This window comes from Adiantum capillus-veneris, chromosome 12 (genome assembly GCF_014529385.1).
Source record: "Adiantum capillus-veneris isolate H3 chromosome 12, ASM1452938v2, whole genome shotgun sequence".
Taxonomy (NCBI): Eukaryota; Viridiplantae; Streptophyta; class Polypodiopsida; order Polypodiales; family Pteridaceae; genus Adiantum; species Adiantum capillus-veneris.
The window spans coordinates 7,239,146-7,260,080 of NC_140942.1; the positions used below are offsets into that span (position 1 = coordinate 7,239,146).

Genomic DNA, 20,935 nt, shown 5'->3' on the forward strand with positions numbered 1-20,935 from the left:
AGCGCCCCTAGGAAATCATCCTCATGTTGGAGAGGAGAGATGAAAAATTCCTCTTTGTCGACATAGCTTTGGACATGGAGCCTCAACTTCCCAATCAAGGGAGTAACGGAGGCTTGCTGTCCCTTGAAAGTTGTGTCAACAATTACCATAACTCCCATCTTGAAAGTCTGAATGCTCAACTTGGTGGCCAACTCCATTGATATGAAGTTGTGAGTAGAGCCAGGGTCAAACAAGATGAAGGCATCATACTCTCTTACCTTTTCCCAAGCATAGGAAAGTGATGATCCTTTGAAATGAGCATCCTCTTTTGGAGCTTCGATGGTGGAAGCCCTAGGAGTCTCACCGTTGCGAGCATTCTTTTTGGCGCAAGAACGATAGCCATGTCCTTGCTCCCCACACTTGAAACACTTATGGTCCTTGCAAAAAGCTTCAAGCTCTTCAGGAGAGAGTCTGTTTTTGCCTTTGTAAACTCCCTTTTTTGCCTTTGTAAACTCCCTTCTCCTTGGATCGATGTTGTTGTTGTTGTTGTTGGTAGTACCTTGGGAAGAATTTTGAGCATTGGTTTTCCCCTTTGCATCATTTTTGTCTTTGTTTTCCATGGGCTTGACATTCCGTCTAGCCCCTTGATGTAAATTGATGCGTGAAGAAACCATGGTGTGATGGATTACTTTGCTAATAGAAACAGGCCGTTGAGAGTTGATGTATTCGGCCATCTCTTCAAGTAATCCCGCACAGAATTGCTGCCTTTGCTCGACAAAGTCTATCTTTTGAAAGACAATATCCTTGTAAATTCCAAAACTTGTTTACGTACTTGTGGATAGACTCGTGAGAGAGAAGCTTCAAGCTACACCATTCAATAAGCACTTTGTCCTTTGCATCGCTTGCAAGGAATTGCTTCATGATCGAATCTCGTAGAGATTTCCATGTCTTTGGGGCTTCACCGTTGCCACAAAGGCTAGCCACCATTGACGAGCTGATTTTTGAAAGTGCATAGCTACATGGCATAGCTTGGAGGACTCTGTGAAGCCCTCCTCTCCAAAGGCCGCATCAAATTGCTGGATGAAGGCCAACACTTTGTCGGTAGCACTAAAGGTGCCATCATAGGTGAGAAAAGAGATACTCTTTCCTCCCTCCTTGAACTTCTTTAGCTTTTGTGACCTTTGCCATGCAGGGTATGATTTGCGATGTCCTCCCCTCCTGTATTCTCTAGGAGAATAGCCATAGCTTTCATCGGAAGAGGAGGAAGAAGGAGAAGAAGGTGACCTCTTCCTAACCCTTTTCTTCCTTTGTTTTCTCTCTTATCTTTCGGAATGACGGGAGAGGGACCGGGTGTTGATGTTTTCCTCTTGGGAGGGGTGGGCTATCGTCTAGACCGCCGTCTTCATGGGGCCACATCTTTAGAGGAACTTAAAGTTTCATTGCTTTCTTGCTCTTTAGATTCCTTCTCTCGAATGGGAGAGAGTCTTCTTTTGGGGGTCTCTTTAAGAGGCTCCTAAGCTCTTTCTACTCTTGGAGAGGAAGGGAAATTCCATAAGCAAGAAGTTGTTGAGTAACTTTGGCTTGCAAAGCAGGGTTTCCCATAGCTTGCTGCAACCTAGTAACGGGATAATTTATGAACATGGGGGCATCATCATTAGTACCTTCATGTGCAAAATCAAAGCTATCAATGTTCATTCTACTCTCTTGATTATTGTCAGCCCTGTTAACAAAATTTATGTATGTACTAAATGTATGATTTGGCAATTCAAGACCCTTAGTTGTCACTCCTCTTAGCCTTTGAAAATCAACTCTTAAGTATCTACACCAATGGCTCGAAGTAGTTAATTATAGAGAGTAGTGGAGTACATCTAACATAGAAGAGTTGTTGAGGGCTAGCTCCTTTTAGACTTCTTATGGCTCAATAATGGTAAAGCCGTAGGCAAGTCTAAAAAGACTCCATTATTAAGCCTGAAGCTCCTGAGGTGTGCACCATATCCCACATAGTGGGCTCAACAAAACCGATAATAGATCCCAGTTCCACTTACCCTAATATAATTAACAATATCAACCATTTATAGGCTACTTAAGGACCTCTCTTCTTAAGCAAGAAAAGAGAAACCAAATGCTCTGATACCAATGTAATGCGGCCTATTAACTTGAGATAGCGGAAATTAATGAGAATACTTGTAAGAAATTACTTTGTGAGTATAGTGGGTGAACATAGTTCAAGATAACAACATAAACATAGCAGCTAGTTAACTTGGCATGAACAATACTTTTGCAAGAGAGAGAATTTAGAGAACATGACAACAATTGAGAACTGGATTTATGTGGAGCCAGTCCCCCCTCCAATAGGCATTTGTATTATGATTTCTCCCATTAAGAGAGACTTGTTACAATACAGTCTTTGTGTTCCTTGTGACCTAGGTGATGCAATGAAGATGGCAAGCTTCATGCATCACAAGCATAACATAAACTTTGAAGAAAGATTTAACTATCCCAAGCCTTAGTCCCAAGACCTCAAACACCTTCGAAGGTGGAGAGAGCTAACAGGGAATGACAGTAGGGAAGAGGAAGAAGAAACATTTCATAGGATAAAGAATTAGTTCTTCACTTATCATAACTCTTCTTGCTAGCATAAATAATAGCATAGTAATGAAGATAGAGAAGATGGAAAGCTTAAGCATTGAAGCATGGCTCTTGGTTGGATTTGCACTCCATAGCCAAGAGTGTTGGTATAGGCTCTCAACTTCTCAAGGAACTTGGAGAAGAAGATGGAGCTCTTGCACTTTCAATAGCACACAATGAGAGTGTGTGTGGGTGAGTATATCTTGCAAGCAAGGCCTCTTCTTGCTTTGGTCGACCCCCTCTTCTAGCTCATGCTAAAAGCTCATTGGCTCATGCCAAGCCTAGCCAATCACAAGCTTGGGTCATTTATAGCAATAGGGGTAGTCTTGGGACAAGTGTCCCCCTTTCCCCTTTGAGAGAGGGGACTTGATAAATGCAAAAAAATATATTAATTCAAGTAATTTATCATTGGACCCCTTTTAAGCCTGGCCAATAGGATTCAAGCACCTCATGAAGGTAACATGGGTAGAAGCCTGACATGTGTCCTTGCTGCCTCTTAAGGCTTGGGACTACCTTGAGTGTGTGTGTGTGTGTGTATTCTCTCACTTGCCCCTACAATATGGGCTCTCTCTTATGTAGGGATCACTTTGACTTTTGGTGCTCAAGCACCTTACTCATCAAGCATGACAAAGCACTTCTAGTGTGGGGGTGTTCCCACAAGCATCTCAAGCAAGCACAACAAAGCACCTCAAGACCCTTAATCATCCAGCAAGACAAGCACCTCAAGCACCTTAATCAAGCACGACAAGTACCTCAAGCACGACAAGCACCTCAAGCATGACAAGCACCTCAAGCAGGATAAGCACCTCAGCTTGGGTCAGGTTCCCACCTCAAGCTCAACCCTAACTTAGGTCAAAGGACTTTAAACACTAGCCTTTGGAGGTTTTTAATGAAGCTAACCCTAAGGTCTTCTAAGCTCCATTGATAGCCTTGCTCTTTGATAGACCATCTCTCATTTGGGCCCCTTTACTATTGGCCCCGTGGTGTTGAGATAAATCTATAAGCACATATCTATGTCTTAACCCTTGTTCCTATTTATTCTCCCACATTAAGTGATTAGTTTAATATGAGAAAATCATTTGGATTGGTTAGATATTAAATTTTACAATAGCACTCAATTTTCCATGAAAGACTTAGGAAATGCCAATCACTTTCTCGGTGTGCGCATCAAGAGAGATAGGCAACATGGAATTCTTGAATTGTCTTAAGAAAAGTACATCCACAAGGTCTTGCAATGTTTTAGTATGCAGGGGGGAAGTCATTGAGTGTCTCAATGCAAGCATACTTAAAACTTGCAAGGAAGATTCTCCCAAGATAGATTCTGAGAAAGAGGAAATGAAGAAAGGGCCATATTCTTCAACAGTCGGGAGTTTGATGTACGCTATGGTAGCCACAAGACCAAACATTGCACATGCAGTGGGAGTGGTTAATAGGTACATGTCAAACCCTGACAAGAAGCATTGGGAACTAATGAAGAAAATCCTCGGATACCTAAAGGGTATAGCTAGCAAGTGTTTACGTTTTAACAACAACGATGCATCTATTGTGGGTTACACAGACGTGGATTATGTGGGTTGTGTGGATAATAGAAGATCCACATCTCACTATGTGTTCATGTTTGCTGGAGCGGCTATCTCTTGGAGATCATGCTTCAAGACTTCACGTCTTCGTCTACCAATGAGGCAGAGTATGTTGCTGCGTCTGACGCAAGCAAGGAAGCCATATGGTTAGCTCGTCTAGTGGGAGATTTGGAAATTCATGAGGTTTCAATACTGCATTGTGATAATCATAGTTCCATTGCTTTGGCAAAGAAACCGGTGTTTCACTCAAAGTTGAAACACATAGAGGTCAGATACAATGTCATACGAGATGTATTGGCTGGCAAGCGCATTGAGGTTATCAAGGTTCACAGTAAGGACAACCCCGCATTAGCCTTAGAGCGGTTTACACACTGCATAGAACTTATGGGTGTAGGATGAAGCCTAAACGATGCTTCATCAACTTTGTATAGATTAACTATATTGAAACCACTATTGGCCACCCCGGACCTTCAAGTGGGACGTTGTTGGGGTGTAGCCCAAGTGGCCATGGGAACCACCCCCTATTCACTTACTCTCTAATGAATATAGGAAGAAAAAGTAAGAGTTACGTAAGATTTTTCTCCAACTCTCACTTTCCTACTTCGCCAACCTAAGTGTTCTGTCTGCTCTTTATCCCCCTGTCCTTCTCTCCTTCCCTCTCTTGCACTCACCACACGCTTGGTCCGCAAGGTAGGCAATGGAAATGGATCGAGGTGCACGATAAGCTGTTGGCCCCACAATGGGCCATCTTGAAACTTGGGGGTACAGTAGATGAGATTACTCACAAAGCAAATATGTCTTTGGAATGGGAAAACTCTATATCTCAATGGTCCTCTTGGCTCTCCAAGGTGTTAAGTATGGAGCCTGATTTACCCCTTGTAATTTTTTTGTGGTAAAAGTGCACATTTGTAAGGCCCCCATTATGAGGAGAAGCCATCGTGCGTGAAGGAAAATCACTCGCCAGAAATAAAAATTTTCATGGCCAAGAATCATGGGCAACTTTAGGGGCCTTGGGGATGGAAGCCGCTGATACTTTTTTTTCCTTCGTCGGAATATTCCTTTTCACCGGAATATTATGGTTGAAAAGTGGTCGGAAGATGACCGGTCGGTTGGCTGATGGTCGGAAGTCAATGGCTGGTGGCCGGTGGCCGAATTCAAAAGCGGACTTGTCTTCTTAAGGGTGGCCACACATGGGCGGATTGGAGGGTCCGATTTGGACTTATCTACACAAGGGCGGGTACACATGGTTGCCTCCAATGAGAGAGGGAAGCCCTTTTGGCCTATAAAAGGAGGCCATTTCTACACAAATTTCATAGTGTGAAGTTGATACAACAAGGTGGGTGTGAGGTGGTGAAAGTGAAGCAAAAGGCGGGAGCTCTATTAAGGGTATAATCCCTTTGTAAACTACTTTTTGTTTTGAAGTACTAAAGCCATTGGGTGGCTGCTTTCCCGTGGACGTAGCCCACATTGGGTGAACCACATATATCGTGTGTACTCTCTCTCTCTCTCTGCTCTATAATCTCTTGTGTGTGAAATCTATCTCTTTCCATTAAGTAATCTACTCAAATATCTATTTAGCTACGTCATATTTCCTAACAGCTGGTATCAGAGCAAGGTTTGCTCGTAGCTAAATTATCTCAAGGAAAGGATTCCTTGAATTGAGTGGGAGTTATGGTGGAGAAAGGGAAGCTCAAGATTGAGAAGTTCAATGGCAAAAACTACCAACATTGAAAGATGCAGATTGAAGACTATCTCTACCAGAAGGACCTCTATTTGCCACTAGGAGCTCTTGCGAAGAAGCCTGCAACAATGGCAGATGAAGCATGGATTGTCCTTGATGGAAAGGCACTGGGAACAATCCGATTAAGCCTGGCGTCAACGGTGGCCTTCAATGTTTCAGAGATGAAGACCACGGAGGACTTGATGAAGTCACTTGACGACTTCAACAAGAAACCATCGGCATCCAATAAGGTATTCCTTATGAAGCGCTTGTTCAATCGAAAGATGGCAGAGAATGGTTCAGTTGCAGAACACTGAAATGACTTTAACACAAACATAAGTCAACTTCGATCGGTGAAAATAAATTTCGATGACGAAGTGCGAGCTCTCCTTATACTATCATCTCTACCGGATAGTTGGGACAGCCTTGTGATGGCTGTAAGTAATTCTATATATGGTACAAATACTCTTAAGTTTGATGATGTTGTGGGTGTTCTCCTAAGCGAGGAAATGCGAAGGAGAAGCATAGGAGAATCATCAAGTGCTGCACTGTCAGTGGAAACAAGAGGAAGGCCTAAGGAGAGGTTCAAAAACCAAAAGGGTCGTGATCGCTCAAGACGGAGCAAGTCACGCACAAATTCAGTTCTTGAATGTTGGAACTGTGGCAAGAAGGGCCACATCAAGAAGGATTGCTGGTCCAAGAAGAAGAAGGAGAGTGAGTCTCAAGACAACAAGCCAACCTCGGAGGCCAATGTGGCAGGTAAAGCAGAGCAAGATGCTCTAATTCTCTCATTAGACAATGTGTCTAATTCTTGGATAGTAGATTCCGGGGCTTCATTCTTTACGACACCACACAAGCAACATTTCCAAGATTACACCAAAGGTAATTTTAGGTATGTATACTTGGGAGATGATGAAGCTTATGAGATTGTTGACAAAGGTACAATTTCTGTCAAAATTGCTAATGGAAATGAATGGAAGCTTAAAGATGTTAGGCATGTTCCTTCTCTTCGAAAAAAATTGATCTCTACAGTACAATTGGATGATGAAGGTCACAACATTGCATTTGGAAACAAACGGTGGAAGATCTCAAAGGGATCTTTCGTGGTTGCCATGGGAGAAAAGGTCGGTACACTTTACTTGTGTACTGTTAGCACGCAACCTTCAGCTTGTGCAACAACTACAGAAGTTGACAGTGCGGTGTGGCACTACTGGCTTGGACATATGAGTGCCAAAGGAATGCAAATCCCTCAAACAAATAATCTTCTACCAGGTTTGAAAGAAGTGGACTTAGAGTGTTGTGAAGATTGTACTTATGGTAAACAAAAGAGGATAAAATTTTAAAAATCAGGAAATGAAAGAAAAAATAAAAAACTTGAGTTGGTTCATTCTAATGTTTGGGGTCCTGTAAGTACACCATCACTTGGTGGCTCATTGTACTACGTAACATTTATAGACGATGCGACTAGAAAAACATGGGTTTATGTCATGAAGAATAAGTCCGATGTATTTTCCATATTTCAAAGGTGGAAAGCCTTTATGGAGAATGAAAACAGGTACCAAGGTTAAATGCCTCAGATCCGACAATGGAGGCGAATATTGCAGCCAAGCTTTTGAAAGCTTTTGTGCTAGCAATGGCATTCGGAGGCAAAGGACAACTCCAAGGACACCTCAACAAAATGGGATTTCGGAAAGGATGAACAGGACAATTATGGAGCGAGCACGAAGCATGCGGCTATATGCAGGCCTACCGCTTGAGCTTTGGGCGGAAGCAGTAATTACGTCTGTGTACTTAATCAATCGGTCACTCTCAACGCTATTGGATGAGGGAGTTCCAGAAGAGGCATGGACAGGTAAACCGGTGAATCATGCATCTCTCGAAGTGTTTGGGTGTGAGGCTTTCATGCACATAGATAGAAGTCTAAGATCAAAGCTAGATGCAAAGTCCAAAAAGTGTTTCTTCATTGGCTATAGAGAAGGTGACTTTGGGTATCGCCTATGGAATCCTGAAGATGGTAAAATCTTAAGGAGTAGGGATGTAACTTTTAATGAACAAAATATGTACAAAGATTACTTGGAAAGAAAACAAACAAAAGAAACAGGTGATGAGTACATGGAGCTTGAGGACAGTGAAGACTCAAGGACTGCAAACGGGGACAATGTGCAACAATGTCAACCAATTGAGGAGCCTCAACCTATTCCCCGAAGATCTACAAGAGCAAGTAGACCTCCAGAAAGGTTTGTTCCTTCCTTCAACCATCTCTTGATCTCAGATTCTGGAGAGCCGGAATCATACGAAGAAGCTATGCAACATGAATCCAAAGAAGAATGGACGAAGAGCATGCAAGTGGAGATGGACTCACTACATCGCAACCAAACATGGGAGTTGGTTGAGTTGCTTAAAGGTAATCAAGCACTTCACAACAAATGGGTGTACAAGGTGAAGGAAGAAGAAGGTGGGAAGAAAATGTACAAGTCTAGACTTGTGGTAAAAGGGTTTTCTCAAAAGAAAGGTATTGACTTCAATGAAATATTTTCTCTTGTTGTAAAACTCAATTAGGCTTGTCTTAAGCCTTGTGGCTGCTCATGATCTAAATCTCGAGCAAATGGATGTAAATACGGCATTCCCTCACGGTGACTTAGAGGAGGAAATCTACATGCTTCAACGAAAGGGATATGAAGTAAAAGGTAAGGAGAAAATGGTTTGCAGATTAAAGAAGAGCTTGTATGGTTTAAAACAAGCATAAAGACAATGGTACTTGAAGTTTGATCGATGGATGTTGGACCATGGATTCACAAGATGCAAGTCGGATCACTTAGTCTACACGAAGAATTTGGGAGATGGGAAATTCATCATCCTAATGTTGTATGTTGATGACATGTTGATTGCAAGTGCTAATATGCAGGACATCAAAGACCTAAAAGAGGAGCTGTCTAAATCTTTTTCAGTGAAAGATTTAGGTGCTGCAAAGAGGATACTTGGTATGAAAATATCAAGGGACAGAACGAAGAATACAATAAAGCTATCTCAAGAGGATTACATCAAGAAGGTACTAGAAAGGTTTGCAATGCAAAATGCAAAACCAGTTTCTACACATTTGGCTAGTCACTTTAAACTAACGAAGGATATGTGTCCAAAGACACAAGAGGAAATAGCCTATATGTCTAAAGTTCCATATGTTGCAGCGGTAGGTTCTCTAATATATGCTATGGTCTGGACAAGGCCAGACATTGCACATGCAGTGGGAGTTGTGAGTAGGTTCATGGACAACCAAGGTAAAGAGCATTGGCAAGCTGTGAAGTAGATACTTAGGTATCTAAAAGGGACAACAACAAATGCTTTGTATTTTGGAGGAACTGATATTTTTTTAGAAGAGTATGCTGATGCAGATATGGTAGGTGACAAAGATACTCGAAGGAGCACTACTGGCTATGTCTTCATGGTTGGGGACACAACAGTAAGCTGGGCTTCAAAGCTGCAGAAAGTGGTCTCACTTTTTACCACGGAAGCAGAGTATGTAGCAATGATAGAGGCAAGCAAAGAAATTATGTGGCTTCACAGATTCTTAGAAGAGCTTGGATTCAAACAAGACAATTGTGTCTTGTATAGTGATAGCCAAAGCGCTATCCATCTTGCAAAGAACTCAACCTTTCATTCAAGGACAAAGCACATTGAGGTGAGATATCACTTCATACGCACTCTTTTGGAAGAGGGACAGCTAAAGCTAGGAAAGGTGCATACAAGTGAAAATCCTGCAGACATGTTTACAAAAGTGGTCAACAAGGAGAAGTTGAGCATTTGCTCATCTTCAATCGGCATTCAAGGATAAGAAGCCAGGATGGAAAGCAGTCACATGTTTGGTTTGGAGATCAGTCTCCAAGTGGGAGATTGTTAAGTATGGAGCCTAATTTATCCCTTGTAATTTTTTTTGTGGTAAAAGCGCACATTTTTAAGGCCCCCATTATGAGAAAAAGCCATCGTGTGTAAGGAAAATCACTCGCCGGAAATAAAAATTTTCACGGCCAAGAATCATGGGCAACTTTAGGGGTGTCGGGGACGGAAGCCCCCGATACTTTTTTTTTTCCTTCGTCGGAATATTCCTTTTTGTCGAAATATTATGGTCAGAAAGTGGTCAGAAAATGACCGGTCAGTTGGCCAGTGGGGGCCGGTAGTCAATGGCCGATGGCCGGTGGTTGGAAGTTAATGGCCGGTGGCCGAATTCAAAAGCGGAATTGTCTTCTCAAGGGCGGCCACACATGGGCGGATTGGAGGATTCGATTTGGACTTATCTACACAAGGGCGGCTACACATGGCTGCCTCTCATGAGAGAGGCCAACCCTTTTGGCCTATAAAAAAGGAGGCCATTTCTACACAAATTTCATAGTGTGAAGTTGATGCAACAAGGTGGGTGTGAGGTGGTGAGAGTGAAGCAAGGTGGGAGCTCTATTAAGGGTATAATCCCTTTGTAAACTACTTCTTGTTTTGAAATACTAAAGCCATTGAGTGGCTGTTTTTTCGTGGACGTAGCCCACATTGGGTGAACCACGTATATCGTGTGTACTGTCTCTCTCTCTCTCTACTCTATAATCTCTTGTGTGTGAAATATATCTCTCTCCATTAAGTAATCTACTCATATATCTATTTAGCTACGTCATATTTCCTAACACAAGGTTGGAGCCGTCCTTCTGACCCCTTTTTGGAGAGAAGTTGCCATAAAGGAAAATAACAAAGGTATTAGGCGTATAGACCAATTGTGGGACTACAACAGAGGTTGTTGGAAAGGAACAAATCAACTCGCTTTTGAGTTTAGCCTCAGTGGGTTAAAAAGATTGCTGATCAACAAAGCCCTGGAACGGCTCACTAGGTGATATATGTCCGACTATGAATCCAAGCTCGAGTGGAAAGCTTGGCACTGGCCTGTGAACAGACATTTCCTAAAACACCAAACAAAGGATGTGTATCCGACCTTCATGGAATGATAGGAATGGTTCTCTCTGCTCAATAAATAGTGGGGCAAAAATTGGCTAGCGTCAATTGGCTAGGGTCAAGCTGGAGACGGTCATCAAGGACATATGGTCCTCTCAATGGCTGGGTGGGATGAAGGTCTTCTTATGGAGGTGTTATGGGGAGCCATTCCAATTGGAGTGAAGGTCCTTTCCAAGGGAATTAATGCAGAACAACTTGTGAAGACCCTTCTCACTTGTTCAAGGAGTGTCTGACGATCTGTGGTCTTGCAGACAAGATTTGCAAATGGGTCCAAAGACCTAAAAAATAGGATTCTTCAAGAACGATCTCTTCTTGGGAGGGAAGACGTTCAAGAGCCATACACTGCTCATTGCTACATAAATCATGAGGTATTATTACTTTAAACACATTTGGAAGACAAGAAACTGTTGAATCTTGGAGAACTCCCTAGAAGTAGCTAAGTTCGCGGAGATAGCCCAAGAAATCAGGGTAACAATCATCGCCATTGGAAAGCAAAGGAATTCAGAAGAGCGGAACAGGACCCTAGGGACCACAATAACATACGTGCAAAGGTGAAAGTGTGGGCTCATCTATGGTCATGGGGTGCCTCCCCCATCAACCGATGTATCTATGATCCGTTGATGTGGTCATGGCTCATCACGAGCATGGCAAGAAGATGTAACTTTTTGGATCTATTAATATAATCCACTCACCATTGTGAGTTTTGAAAAAAAAAAAGGGACACTCCCAAAAGGACTACACCTATGAGTCCAGAAATTCAAAAATCTAGCCTACGAGAGATAATGAAGATGGTCATGACCTTGAACAAAAATCAAACGAAGAAAGATAATCTTCTCAAGGGAATAAAAGGCCCCTATTTAGATAGTCAAAGTCATGTATTGGGCCCAACTTCCTATTGCAATGAGGATTGAGAGCTATGGGGGCAATCCAAATTTGGAGCCCACCATCCTCAAGGAAATAGAAAACATTTCTACTTCAGATGGAAGCGTGACATATTTGTGCCAAGGATAAGATAAAATGGAACCCAAGTATGGAAGGAGTAATATCGCCACAAAAGTAGCTCGAAAGAGGCGATTAAAAAAAAAGAAGAAAATCATATGGATAAAAAATAGATTGAACATCATGAAAGTCCAACAAGAGTAAAACCTTAGACTTAAGAACAAAATTGGATAAAACAGGCTATCACAAAATGGAGCATTTGAGATGAAGATCAAGTTTGAGAATTTTCAAGATGGGAAAAACCGAAGGCAAGACAAAAATCCCGAGCACACAAGTGACCCAAAACCAAAAGGAATTGAGCAAACAAGAAGAAGTGCCCCGTAATATCCAAGCTTGATGCTAAGGAGTACTATAAGCAATATAACCAAGCATTGCAGCAAGATTGGGTTGATTGAACAATTTGGTAAAGCAAGGAAAGAGAAGTGCCCAAACACCCCAAGTACTCCCCCATTAAATATCATAGAATTTTCCTAGTTGACCAAAGGGATTACCTATTGACAAATTGGGTGTGTTCTATGATGTGCTCGATATGTTTAAACAAGCACGCTTGTAAACCTAGGAGAGGAACCAAAAATATTTACGGATCTCACAAAGAAGGGAGATTTTATTCATCACAATGGGCAAAGACTATAGATACGTAATTGCCTAGTCTTACAAAGACCCATAGGGAGTAGACCCTAGGGTTTATCAACACACTAACATCTTTGTAAACAGAATCAAGGAGGAGGTCATCACACACTTGAGGAAGTTGAGATTATTATTAGATTGAACATACCATGTGCAATGCATTCAAGCAACATCACAATAGGATTTATTATGTACATTAAAAAATGAGACGAGAGAATATGATGCACCCATCCTATTTCCTTACCAAAGAATGAAAATTTATGGTTAGACAAGGCAAGATTCCAGGTCACATTATATCTTAGCATGCCATTTCCAAGGCTTTAGACAAGATTCAGGTAACTATTGTTTCTCGTAGACCTCAAGGGCCTAGGACAATTCAAGTTTTCATGAGCCGTTGTGGATGGCATAGAAGATTTGGTCACATGTAAGTATTAAATATCTAGACCACTATATGACTTGGTTATCCAATGTGAATGGACAAATTGATATAACAAAGCTTTTGGTAAGGTCAAGCATGCTCTTAGCAATGCATGTATCTCAAAAGCACCCACTTGGGATAAGAGAGAGTTGACAGAAGACGTGAGGGAGATCGTGCAAGCAGGAGGTCACACAAGCAAGAGGCGGGAAAGAGCAACACAAACTCGCTACTACTACTCGCTCCTCTTGAAAAAATCATTAGTAACGAATATTCTTCCCACTTTCCTCCTATCCTTTGCTTGGGAGCCTGCCTTCTTGCCGCCTAATTACCCACCTCCTCCTTTGCAGACTGCCTTCGACCCCGCATATCCTCCGCCTTTTGGCCTTCCGCCAAGTGTCCTCTCCTCCACAAAATCCATGTCGACCAATGCACCACCAGGCATGACAGCTTTCAACAGTTGTATCTATCCGAACTCGTGAAAACAATAGAGAACTCGTTCTTGAGAGGGTGACACACACACACACACACACACACACACACACAGAGAGAGAGAGAGAGAGAGAGAGAGAGAGAGAGAGAGAGAGAGAGAGAGAGAGAGAGAGAGAGAGAGCAACAACACCAATCCGGGTGCTCCGAGAGCGAGAGATAGAGACGTCATAGGTTGTGCACGAGAGAGAGAGAGAGAGAGAGAGAGAGAGAGAGAGAGAGAGAGAGAGAGAGAGAGAACGAACTAGCAGTTCTCTCTTCCTTCCATTTTTCTCATGAAAGAGAGAGAGAGAGAGAATTTACTTAGATTCTTATCTCCATTTCATTTTCAAAATGTGTACATCCTACTCCAGAGATTGACGGCTGCACACGGAGGGAATGCATTGCCTGCCATGCATTGACGGCTGCACACGAAGGGAATGCATTGCTTGCCATGCATAATAGACGGTTACTCTTTCTTAGTTGCTGACTTGATGTACCAATCCCTTGCAATTTTTGATTTTTAAGCATGAATGACACAACTTCATCCTGTGAACACACCAAAATTTTGACATCCAAATCAATTTTACAAACACCTCACAAACCTCAAGAGCACTCCGTAAGAACTGCGTTACTTCTAGTTATCACCCAAAATTCCAAGCTACTGAACCAAGATGGTCCAATTTTCAAACTTACAAAAGAAAAATCCTAAAAACATGGGGAAGTCTAACCAAATGCCAAAACTTATTACATGTCCAAGGGTCTTCAGAAAATCTTCAACCTACAAAATCAACTGTCAAACCCCCAAAAAAACCATAAATATCACTTAAAATAACATTCTAGTGGCCAGAGCCAACGTACAAAATTGTAAAAGCAAAGATATGGCCTTTGAATCCCAATCGAATAACTCGTGTGATTAAGAGCATATTCACCCGTGTACAATACCAGAGCTCCCTGATGACATAGAATACCATCTCTCATAGAAAGAGCACGAAACCCTCCATGCCCCCAACTCTACCATATAGCTTATAAGCATCCAGATTACAAGAGGGCCTTGACAAAAACGTGTCAAGTTAATAAACTTTTGTGTTGTATTATCAAGGACACAGTTCCCAACTACGATAAGAACTTGCACATAAATGATTTAAAGCTATATGCACAGAAGTAGGTGGAAGGTAAGAACACACACACACACACACACACACACACACACACACACACACACACACACACACACACACACACACAAACTATGGTACTATAGGTATTTTGGTCAACCCGCCCCCTCCCACACACATTGATCTAGCTCAGAAATTGTTGGGACACTTTAAGTGATACTGCTCAAAACATACCATATAAAGACCATGGGACCCGGCCTTGAGAAACAAAGCTAAAAATGTTTCCCCTGGCGTGTCGAGTGTGATTAACGTCTCTGTCCTCATTACATCGAGAAGGTGGCCTCTTCTCCTTGGCTATGGTTCTCCCCTTTCATGGGTATCTGCGTGTTGTAGGAGGGCGACTCGGCTCACTCATTACTCCTGCTCAGAGGACTAACAGTCCACCCTCTATTTAAACAGGTGAGGGCACACCTCTGTCCCTCACTTAGCCATTGATTGTTTTGTTGTGTTTTTTCTGAGAGGATTTCCTGTCTGCTTCGCGAATAGAGCTATGGAGCTCACCACTCAAATATCTCAAGTTTTTTTCTACCCTAAATTTGCCTCGCTACCGGTTATGTTGGAATCCTTTGCAGTAAGCATTACTCTGCTATTTTGTTAACACGGTAGAGAAGATGCTTTTCAATAGCATAGTGGTGATTGTTTTGCTGCTTGCGATCGTGATTGGTTTTTACAAATGTCGATGATTGTGGTTCTTGTACATTGTGCGTATTACTCATGAACAATAGGTTATTATGGTACTCAGCATGGAATATGTTGCTAAAAATGGTTGGCATCTATTGCTTGATTTCATTGGAGATATAAAAAGGATTTTTTTTCTACTGTTTTTTGAAAGGAAACTGTGTGCAGCATGGCTATAAACTGCTATATGATCATGTAACTTGGGATTTTTCAAAGCCGCTGCAGGGTAAAACCGTCTGTAGACATTACCTAGTCTCGACATAACTATCTTTTAAAAAAAAAAGAGGGTTATTCTTGGCGTTTGTAGCATCTGAGACACTGGGTACTTTGTAATACTATGCGTACTCACATTTTGAGTAAAGGGACATCATTTATACTTGGCAATAAAGCTGGGTATAACCCACCGATTTGGGGTTGTTAATGGTTGATGAAATGGTTCTCTGTTCACTTTTTTTGAAGGTAAATATATGGCAGTTTCGGCTTAACATTTATATGGAAAGAGACCGAGCAAAAGCTCTAAAAGGGTTGTATCTCAGCTAAGGATGGATTTCCACTATTGATTCAGTCGCCGGGTATTAATGGATGGCATGTTATCTACCGCTTTTGACACTTGGTAAAACCTTCCGTACGAAGAGTGTTAAACTGTTGTACCACAGTTTTCGGACCCATGTACTAATTTATTGTGCTTTTATGGGAAGGAATATGATCCATTACATTCTATGAAGGACCTGATCGTTATGATTTGGATTGTTTGCAACAATGCTTTCCAACATTTGCATTCCCAATTTGTCCTTGTTTTAAGGACGGGCCAAGCCTCTACCACTTGGCTAGTATAAGTTTATAAGTTATAGGAATATATTGCATTGGACTCCATTTGTAAACATTAAAATAGCATCAATTCTATACTTGAGAAGAAAACATCTATGCTTGTTTACTAATAGAACCTCACTAATATGACAGATAAATAACTCATGAAATTTGTTTTCCTACAAGAATATACCACTCAAATTAGAATCACTCAAATTAGAATGGGAAATCTGTCACTTAGACTAGTGATAATTAAAACTTAAAAACAAAAAATTTTACTGTTACTTAGCTTGTTAAAGGTAAAAAAGTTATGTAAGATAGACATGGATAACATTTGGTATGGTCCTTTGATATCTATAAACCACATTAATATCTTTAAAACACATCCAAAGCTGACTGAATTGTTGTTTTATTTGGATGGATGCAAGTAAGGACTCTTATTTTGGAAGGCTTTTTTACTTTGGCAAGCTACCCTACTGTGGATAGAACACTCACTAATAACTTGGGAAGGTTTCTTTTACTTTCTACATACTGAAAGGGGACCTCTTTCCTACAAACATTATACTTAAATGACTCTAATACTGAGTTGTTTTTGTACATATCTATTTCTTGTTCCATTGCAAACTGTCTTTTGAATGTAAAAATTCAATTATGTTTTATTATTTAAGATTTAATAGCTACACACACAATGTATATATATATATATATATATATATATATATATATATGTATATATATATATATATATATATATATATATATATATATATATATATATATGTGTGTGTGTGTGTGTGTGTGTGTGTACATATATATGTATGTGTGTATATATGCACACATATATATACGTACATACACATACACACACTCGCAGGTGTGTGTGTGAAGCACGTGCGCCCAGATGACCTCTTCATGTACACACACAAATATATACGTACATGCACATACACGCACGTGTGTGTGTGTGTGTGTGTGAGAGAGAGAGAGAGAGAGAGAGAGAGAGAGAGAGAGAGAGAGAGAAGCACGCGCGCCCAAATGACCTCTTCATAATGGGACACACACACATGTGAGAACATACACAAATTTGCATAGGACGAAAGCTCGTGACTAGCTTTGCAACAACTTCACACATCTTAACCATTCCAATGATATATCTATTTAGTGAGGTGCTAGTTCTTGTTGATGCAAAAACCCAAGGACCAACCTCAACTCTTCTATCCAAATAATACCTCCTTGTCCAACAAGGTGAAGGAAACAAAGTGAAACCCACATATACTACAAACAAGTGTCGAACTCACAAACTAGAGCGTGTAGCTACTATGTCCTTATAAAACCCGTCTGCATATTCTAATGCCAAGTGCTTTCTTTGGGCCATAACCTAAAGAATAACAATTTCATAACAAAACTTTAAAGGACTTAAAGACTCATTGACACATACATCCATAGACGCCAAGATGTGAGTCCATTAAAAGGGATTCACCTTCAATGGCCTTGTCATTGTCATTATTTTATCCACGCCTGCCTCTGACTTAACACTGTTACATACATCTCAGTAGATTGCTCCTATCATAACTTTTTGCCCCAATTATATTAGATCCAACGGTGCAAGTTTTTATGCATGCTCTTGCTACAAGTTGAACATTACTTTGATAGCAGCCCCACCCTTTGCACTTGTGTGGAATGCTTGTACAACGTCTTCAAGTGAAAATCCATACCTGTGAGTTATGAGAGGTTTAACATCAATTTGACCACTGCTTATCAGGTCAATACAGAGCTGGTATGTATTCCTATATCGGCACACGCCCAAAATATCAACCTCCCTGCATACCCATCCCACAAGGTCCATAAGGAAACTACTCAGTAGAAAGAAAGTGAAAAAAATTACATGATGATGCACAGGAAAATAATCATCACCTGGCTGCTGCCGCCGTTAACGGAACACGCATCTCTATGTGACCCATGCCTACCAAGCAAACTTGACCTCCAGATTTGGTGGCTTTTAGAGCTGTTGTCATTGTTTTCTCAAGTCCAGCACAGTCAAATGTTACATCTATATCTGCACCCATTTTCTGTTGAATTTCATTTACCTCTTTCTCAGTGTCCTGCTTGCCAACATATGCAAATTAAGGTGTTGAAGCTTTGCTCATCCATGAACCTGTACTACATACTTATACATAATGGTAACCACAGACGACACACATAAAGCAACATTCACAAAGTTCACACAGGCACCCGCATGTGATCCAAAATTGACCGTGTGTTTTGATTGACATGCCTACTAGTGCGTGGGCTCAAAAGAGACCTGTGCTTTAGTTGATACGCATACTACTGCATGGGCCCCAAGCTCTTTTGCCATCTTCAGTCGATTCTCATCAACGTCGACCACAACCACGCGTGGAGATCCAAATGCTTTTGCAGCCATCAAAGTGACAAGACCAATGGGACCAGATCCCAAAACTAAAACCTTTGTATGAGGTCCTGCCCCAGCTCGTCTACATGCATGCACGCCCACACTCAAAGGCTCACACATGGCACCTTCTTCTAAGCTGACATTGTCAGGCAGCTTGAAACAAAGGTCTGCGGGATGGACTACCTGCACTCAAACCTGGAAAACTTGTATTCTTTGCAACTTAGCTTGCTAAGATATTAAGCTGGCAAAAAGGTGCAGCATAGAATGCGTACAAAATTGGCTAGAGAGCCATGGATAGGCGGAGTAGCAAAAAACTTCATTTCATCACACAGGTTGTAATGCCCTTCCTTGCAATGTGCACAATGGGCACATGAAACTCCAGGTTCAAGAGCCACCTTGTCACCCACAGCTAGGTGCTTGACTTCGCTGCCAATTTCTTCAACAATTCCAGCACATTCATGGCCTATCACCATCGGTTCTCTCACAACAAAATCTGCTAGTCGCATATGCTGAAGCGTGACAAAAGAGTAATTTCAAACAGAATCTCATCGACTTCAACACTTTTCAAAGCCATCTCTGAAATATATAGCCACCCAAACCTTATGGGTGCACAAAACTCACCATACCTGAAAGTAATGAACATCGCTGCCACAAATGCCAACTGCCTTCATCCTGATTTTTGCATCTTTGGGACCTGACAAAGAGCCACAGACAGATTTTCATGCTACCGCACTGGGTCATAAACAGATACTCTCTCCACTCTCAAAATGAGTGCCTCACACAATTTAATAACAGCCACATCACATTGCCTTCCAAGTTCACAGACTCGGGAGTACAAAAAAAAAGGATCTTTAACAACATTACAAAATTATAACCATGTCCTTATGGAGCTACTGTGCAAAACTACTGAGACTAGTTAAAGCACACTGATACCAAGTTTTCTTTCTCTATAACCACACCTCGCATGCAGTAGAAACAAAATTGCAAGCCTCAACAAAATGCAGTCAGGAGATGTCAAAATAGCGCTCACCAAGAGGTGGCAGGTGAAAGGGCCGAATTTCAAGCTTATTGGCCTCCATGAGCCATGCAGCCAAATTCTCAGGTGTACCATCAGTTGCAACAGCACTCCCTTGCGCACCGCCCTTTCCCATGGCCTAGTCTGGCCGGTGCTTGATAGGGCTGCAGATAATTATACACGATGGCAAATTGGCAGTCAAACTAAAACAGAATGTGGAAAACCCATTTTGTGAAAAGCAGACATAGAATTTGTCAACGAACTCTTCAAGACAAACCTAACTCTGGTACGCCTAGAGAAACCCTGTCTTCATAAACAGAGAGACAGCAAGTGAATTGATTCAAGGTGAAGACAATGCCCACCAGGACCACTACGATTGAATTGCTCTGTCTCACTTCCTACTGTCCCTGCAGTTATAGAGTGAACATTTTGACGGAGTGGACAGTACTTCTTTCTGTTTCCAGGTGTCTCAATCATGCATTCATTGCAGGGGGCAGGTAAGATGCCTACCCTTCTTGAAGTTGAAGGAATTTTTTTTTGTCAAAATCCCTCTACTTAAAGATACATCTGTTTCTTCCCGCAGACTATTGGGGATCCCTATATTGCTGGCCAACCATGCTCTCTTCCCTGGAGTTTGTCTCGATTTCTCATACTCGCTATCATGGTGAAGGGCACCAGAAGAGCAGACAGATCTCCTGTTCTCATGGGACTTGAACCCCCCATGTTGTGATAGTGAAGCATAACCCTGCGCGCAAAACCTCATCAACAACCCAAGCGAAGGAACTTACGTTTAAAATGGTCGTTGAATTGAGCCGAATGTGAGCAGCAGCAGCAGCAGCAGCAGCAGCAGCGATGAAGAGCTTGACTAGCACCCACAACCCGCGGTCGGATTTATGTGGGCAGATGACGAGGCTGACGTGGCCCCCCTCGTGATAGCCACTGCATGCTGGCAGCCGGCGACAGCTGTCAGATAACGACCTGGTGGGTTTTTCCTGCCACGTGGCCGTCTGATACAATACAAGATTAAGGACCTAGTAACATCGCAACTTTTGGTGAGCTCACACAACCATATAGGTCACGTCTCTAAACGATAGGCGATGATTAAAGAGGCATGTATGGTTGAGAATAGGAGTCACGAGGCAACATCAACCATTGGATACTTTAATTGGTGTGGAGGTGGGAAGAACCCAGGTCTTGATTGAAGACCTCGTTCTTGGGATCCACGGAGGAGAACTCCACGCACAAAAATAGAGGCGTGCGACGTCGTGCGATTATTAAAAAGTAAACTCGGACAAATTTAGTAAACTCGGACATCTAGACCCTAAACTCGGACAAGCATAAGTATATGTGAACACGTCTACTCTTCAGTGAAATGCATACGCACGCCTGGTTAGAGCGCGGGGTTTCCACAACACCCGTCTAAGTTCGAGTCTGGGGCCAGGCAC

At 41.9% G+C, this 20,935-nt stretch overlaps 1 protein-coding gene across 2 annotated transcripts; it reads right to left on the reverse strand.

The window, feature by feature from the left end:
* Window positions 1-17,444: 17,444 nt before the first annotated feature.
* Window positions 17,445-20,437, reverse strand: LOC147445271 (sorbitol dehydrogenase-like). 2 transcript variants are annotated; one of them, XM_086524833.1, is made up of 7 exons: window positions 20,279-20,437; window positions 19,506-19,654; window positions 19,102-19,169; window positions 18,748-18,984; window positions 18,368-18,658; window positions 17,980-18,167; window positions 17,445-17,885 (listed from the first exon to the last, which is right to left on the reverse strand). In XM_086524833.1, the coding sequence occupies exons 2-7, from the start codon at window positions 19,624-19,626 to the stop codon at window positions 17,693-17,695; spliced, it is 1,098 nt and encodes a 365-aa protein (XP_086380959.1). In that variant the 5' UTR covers window positions 19,627-19,654; window positions 20,279-20,437; the 3' UTR covers window positions 17,445-17,692. The 2 variants fall into 2 exon arrangements, with proteins under 2 accessions (XP_086380959.1, XP_086380960.1); XM_086524834.1 differs by lacking the exon at window positions 19,506-19,654 and having other exon boundaries at window positions 20,279-20,301.
* Between the last annotated feature and the right edge of the window lie 498 nt (window positions 20,438-20,935).